Source organism: Lagenorhynchus albirostris, chromosome 13 (genome assembly GCF_949774975.1).
Source record: "Lagenorhynchus albirostris chromosome 13, mLagAlb1.1, whole genome shotgun sequence".
Taxonomy (NCBI): Eukaryota; Metazoa; Chordata; class Mammalia; order Artiodactyla; family Delphinidae; genus Lagenorhynchus; species Lagenorhynchus albirostris.
Window position 1 is genome coordinate 67,024,434 of NC_083107.1, and position 6,000 is coordinate 67,030,433.

The 6,000-nt window shown below is 33.0% G+C and overlaps 1 protein-coding gene across 1 annotated transcript in view; it reads right to left on the reverse strand.

The window, feature by feature from the left end:
* SPDYA (speedy/RINGO cell cycle regulator family member A) overlaps nucleotides 1–5,023 on the reverse strand; it is a 32,118-nt gene extending 27,095 nt beyond the window's left edge. Inside the window, exons 1-3 of the mRNA XM_060169600.1 lie at nucleotides 4,789–5,023; nucleotides 2,692–2,750; nucleotides 233–318 (exon numbers count right to left, since the gene is read on the reverse strand). Of these exons, the coding sequence (XP_060025583.1) occupies nucleotides 233–318; nucleotides 2,692–2,750; nucleotides 4,789–5,023 (380 nt within the window). The remainder of the gene's footprint in view (nucleotides 1–232; nucleotides 319–2,691; nucleotides 2,751–4,788) is intronic.
* Nucleotides 5,024–6,000: the final 977 nt, after the last annotated feature.

Below are 6,000 nucleotides of genomic sequence, written 5' to 3' on the forward strand. Positions count from 1 at the left end.
ACAATACAAACTCAAGTGGAATACTGAATAATAAATGTTAGGCATATGGCAGGATAAGACCAGTGAAAAGAACATAAGAATATCCTATTAAAGTAAAAAAACATATAGCTTTTAAACAGGAAGGCCTATTCAAAGATATACATCAGGTTTTAAACAGCCTCTATTTTAAATAAGGTATTGTATATATTATAAATAACTAGCACAAAAATCACTTAGTAGAAAGCATACTTACAGAGCAATAAAGAAATTTATCCTGGTATGCTCATTTATAGTAAATTTAGCTCTCTTGAAATAAACAAAGGTCATAGCCAAAAGATACTATAGGGAAAAAAGTTAAAAGTTAATATTAATGTTTTGCTTTCATAGTAGAACTGCTTTAAAATAGTTATGTTTATAAGCTAAAATAAAGCATTATTTATCCTTATTATAGAATTAGCTATTTATTTGAGTCCTTATTTTTTGGCTTTCTTTAATCCATATGAACAGTGAGAAACAGTTCTGGATCATTTATGATTAAATTATAACTTTATAATTATAATTTTAACCTCTAAATTTTATTATTGCCATCTATTCAGACCTACAGAGAAGCTGAAATAATAATCAAGTGAATAACCACACATCCTTCACCTAGATTCACCAATTGTTTTTCTGTTGCCACACTGGCTTGATGTATGTGTATATGCAAAAATTTTTCCCCTCAACCCTTTGAGTTAGTTGCAGACATCCATACTCACTTTTGAAAATAATTTTTGAAAAATAACTTCTAACCAGAAATTAGAACAACATGGCTCTATTTTCACTGGAATAAAAGTGTTTTAAATGTACTATTAGGAAGACATATGTCTAGCCTGCTATTAGGACCCATGCCAGGTTCTGCCTGTTCTGCAAGTTAAAAACAAGTTATGATACTGATATATTGATAATAGACTCCCTTTCATAAAATGCCTAATTCATGCTACCTTCACAGGTTTGGCCACAAAGGTGATTCCAAATTTTCAAGGTAACTTTCAGTAGAGGATTCTTGATATATTGAGTGTTAAGACACAGTACTCCTGGCTACTTTAAAGGCACTGCCCCCTGCTGTCCAACAACTTTAATTACTGTAAGGTGCTTAAATTTGTAAAATTTAAAACTTTAGAACTCCACATGAACTGGATATTTTACATTAAGGCATTACTGTCAATTTTTAAAAGCATCAGTGACACTGATTATGTTTAAAAAGATCTCACCTTTTAGAAGTACATCTTTAAATATTTATGGATAAAATGTTAGGATGTCTGGGATTTGCTTCAAAATAATCCACGTTTGGGGAGAGAGATTAGAAGAAATAAGAATGGCCATGAGTTGATCATTGTTTTAGCTGGATGACAGGCACATGGAGGGTCTTTGTTCTATTCTCTCTACTATAAGTTGTATGTTTGAAATTTTCTAAAAATTTTCAAAATTAAAAAAACCCTCTGATTTTATTTTTATCTTAAGCTTAAAATAAGAGTTCACATCAATATGAAATTAGTGGGTATTTAATCATGAGCTAGTCTTCTGTTCATTCCCTTTTCTGTTGGTTGGCACATTCTTTATTTATTTATTTATTTTTGGCTGCTTTGGGTCTTCGTTGCTGCGTGCCGGCTTTCTCTAGTTGCAGCGTGGGGGGGCTACTCCTCGTTGTGGTGCGCGGGCCTCTCACTGCGGTGGCCCCTCCTGTTGCAGAGCACGGGCTCCAGGCATGCAGGCCTCAGCAGTTGCAGCATGCAGGCTCAGTAATTGTGTCTCGCGGGCTCCAGAGCGCAGGCCCAGCAGTTGTGGCACATGGGCCCAGATGCTCCGCAGCATGTGGGATCTTCCCGGACCAGGGATCAAACCCATGTCTCCTGCATTGGCAGGCGATTCTTAACCACTGTGGCACCAGGGAAGTCCCATAGCATGTTATTTTAAATGTAATACGAAGTCATGCTGAATTTTCTGATATGACTAACTGGTCTAAGATGACATTTATAAAGCTGAAATTCTAACTGATCAGCTAAACCTAAATAGTATAGAAACATCACAATCCCTAGTATATAAGTCAGCATCATGATGTTCTTTTATGAAACACTGATTCCTAAATAAAGAACATGATAAACTAATTTTACTCTACAAGATTATTGGGATTTGTTTTATCTAAATTATCTACAAAATATTAAAATGTGTAACAGACTGCCTTAGTGGAATGAATCTCAGATATTATTACCTGATAAAAAGTAATAATTCTGATCAAAACATATTAAGCCTAATATAGCCAATATTTTATAACTATAAATGGAGTATAACCTTTAAAAATTTGGAATCATTATAGTGTACACCTATAACTGATATACATCAACTAAATTTCAATTAAAAAAAAAACCAAAACAGAACAAAAAAACCCCCAACCACCCAAACAAAGAACATATTAAGTCTATATTGATTCTTGTTTTAAATCAAACAGATATGGGTTTAAGGTCATTTAATCAATAATATTTCACAATGCCTCAAGTATAGACAGAATGAATCTATGTTGTATGCTAATGGATTCCACTTTGAAGGAGCAATGTAGGCTAGTTCTTTTCCTAACCTTAATTAATAAGATAGAAAATCCTAATAAGGTTCATTAAAGTCCTGATAGCCTAGTAACATAATAATGCTGGTTAATGATTATACTGTTAACAAATTTACCTTGTCTGCAATTTTACAGCAGCAGTCCATCCACAAGAAATCTTGAATTAAGTCGTCATCTACAACAAAAGATAGCTATGACTTGTCTTTTGAAAACAGGTGGTTTCCTTTTGAAGAATTAATTTTTACATATGAAGATGACAAATGATGCTTAGAAATCAAACAAAAATGGCAGGACCAGGGTTGTCCAAGGTGTAGTTTTCAGTTCTTTAGCGTGTTTGCCATTGCAAGCACTGTACAAAAAGCTACTGCTTTATTCTTTGGCTTCCCATCTGATTTGCCTTAATATATAGCCCAGACTGCAGGAAGAATGATAGAACTGTTTGATTTATTGAATATTTCTATAGCTCTTTTAGAAATATGTCTTGGGTAGCTCTAGATGAGCCTTTGTTGTTTTCCAAAATCAATCTTTAACAGGTGGAAATGGAATCTGATAAAAGATAAGTCTTTAAGACATAATGACTCAATGAATACTCTGTTTTCTAAATATGTTTTACTTTTTTTTTTTTTAAACTACTTTCTCCTTTTAGGTACGGGGTATTTTTAGTTTTGAGTTTTCTCTTCTCCTACTTATCTCTGTCCAATTATCTATTATCCAAATACACATGAAAATATCTATGTAAAGGAGATTCATAATTCATTAGTTATTTATAACTAACATTTAATTTTGGAAAAAACTGAGTATGACAAAAAGATCAACAAACATACTGTTAAAAAATGAATAACATCCAAAAAATAGGTCAGAAACACTCATTTCAATTTTAAAAGGCTAAAATATATAATCCCAAAATATATGGGTAGCTGTCAGAATATAATTTGAGAAAGATCTACTTTTTTCCATTTCCCCCTGCATTTTAAGTTAAATAAGCATAACTTCTTGTTATATCCTAGAAATATCATCAATGTAGTCAAATAAATGGAAAGTTCCAAGTATAAGTACTGCTTTTTTGAGAATAATTAATTTCTGCCTTGTTAATTCCATTTCTATTTCTTAAATTACCTAAAATGGTAAAGCCATGTATTTTCTCCTATTTCTCACATTCAGTTACAAATAATAATAAAGTTTGTGGGTAATAACTTCACTCTACTCTTAATAAAGAGAGAGGGAAACTTTTATTAACAGCATTCTAGATCCTGACAAGGAACATCTTTATAGTTCAACATTTTCTACCTGTATTATTTACATTTTGTCTTCTATTATCTTATTTTGCTTTTCTTTAAATCTTAACCAGCTTGCCCTCCTTTTTTTTTTTTTTTTTTTTTAAAGATTTCTGTCCTCTCAGCAGGGCAAACACTCTTGTCCCCAACTCTCTCCTCCTTTATGCATATGCTTTCCTCTCTAAGCAAGGAAGGCTGTTACCTGGATCTACCAGACAGTGATAGCTACTTGATTTGATTCAGTCCCGCAGATACTTACCAGAATCCATCTATCCAACCCTTTATTCCGTCTACCTTACTGCCTTACCTCAAAAAACAAAAACCAATCCTCTTTCTTGGCCAGTAGAAGTACTATAAAGAAGTTTCTTTTTGGCTATGTTTAAGAGGCTTATTAGCAAAGTAGCACTGTTTCATGATCTGAACAAATTCAAACTCAGTTTCATTACATGAGCATGATGATAAAGCATAGTTAATTTTTAATAATATTCCCCAGATATAATACTGAAACTGCTCTAGGTTGACTAACCTTGCCAGTTTGCTCAGTTTCAGCACTGAAAGTCCTGGGAAACTCAGGCCCAGTGACACTGGATCAGTTAGTTGGCTCACCTGAGACTTTATGTAGTATTTATACTTTAGGTCAAACAAAACTCATGCTATGACCTTGAACTGCCCAGAATTTACATTTGACACTTGAATTTAAGTAGTCTAAAAGCTAGATGATGAATTTCTACTCTAAAAGTAATCAAAACAAACAAAAATCCAGCATTGAGGGGGGAGAAAAAAAAGGACTAAGGAAAACAAAAGGCAAATTTGGTTGGAGATAGAAAATCTGACATAGAAAATAACAGTATCCTCTTTATTATAAAAATGATAAAATAGATCTTATATTCTTATTTTTAAGTACTCTATAATTACCCCATTACAATATTTTAAACCTACCAAATAATTTAAAGAAAGCAGTCATTTCCTGACGCTGTATAACTAGACAGGGTCCTTTGGGGCGTTTAGACTTGTCGCTATTATGTGCATTTTTTTCAGATGCTGGCCAACTATCTTTAAAAATAGGACGCTTCAGGTTAATGGGTTTTTTAGGCTGATGTGATCTATTTGACTCTGATTTTACATGTACAGTGACAGTAGGTGGTGTCTCACAACATAGCTGATTATGCCTCATTTTGGTTTCCCACAATTCCTGTAAAAATAAAACACACAGTTATTTATCACACTCTTGTTCACTTCTATATAAAAACAACAGATTGGATGACACTATCAGATGCAGTCATAGGAAATGTTACTGAACTTGCTACTAAAATGTTAGTTATGACAATGACTCACATGAGAAACTGCTTTTAGAATTTAGTACCAAGAAAAGCTATGCTTCCTTTGGGTAACTGATATGCCTTCTCTTCCCAAATAATAAGATCCTGCATACTATTTTGCTTTGACTACTAGGGAACTCAAAACCAAATTTTAAATTATAGAAACTATGCTGAGTTTATAATCTATTTGTGGTATTCCTTTTTCCTGATAATTTTTATTCTGCTTGTATTGACAATTTTATCATATTATTATGTCAGTCAAAGTTTTTATACAATAAGGCAAACTACTTCCAGAACTAAATTATTATCAACATCAATTATTATATTAAAAAGCAATCTCACACACAAAAAAGCATATTTTCTAACTGGTTAATTCCTTGATATGTTATAAAACTCACTGATTCAACAAGCATTGATTGTTATTTATTGAAAAGTTAAATACAATTCTAGCAAAGAAATGCGTGGTATAAAGTGCATTGAGGGATTCTCATAAATTGGTCACTTTAATATCTTCTTTTTTTACCATCTTTATTGGAGTATAATTGCCTTACAGTGGTGTGTTAGTTTCTGCTTTATAACAAAGTGAATCAGCTATACATATACATATATCCCCATATCTCCTCCCTCTTGCGTCTCCCTCCCACCTTCCCTATCCCACCCCTCTAGGTGGTCACAAAGCACCCAGCTGATCTCCCTGTGCTATGTGGCTGCTTCCCACTAGCTATCTATTTTACATTTGGTAGGGTCACTTTAATTTCTAAAGTTGTGAGTGTATGACTATGCTATTTGAGTGGCCAATTACCAGTGTGAATGAATGTAAACTGTTATAGAC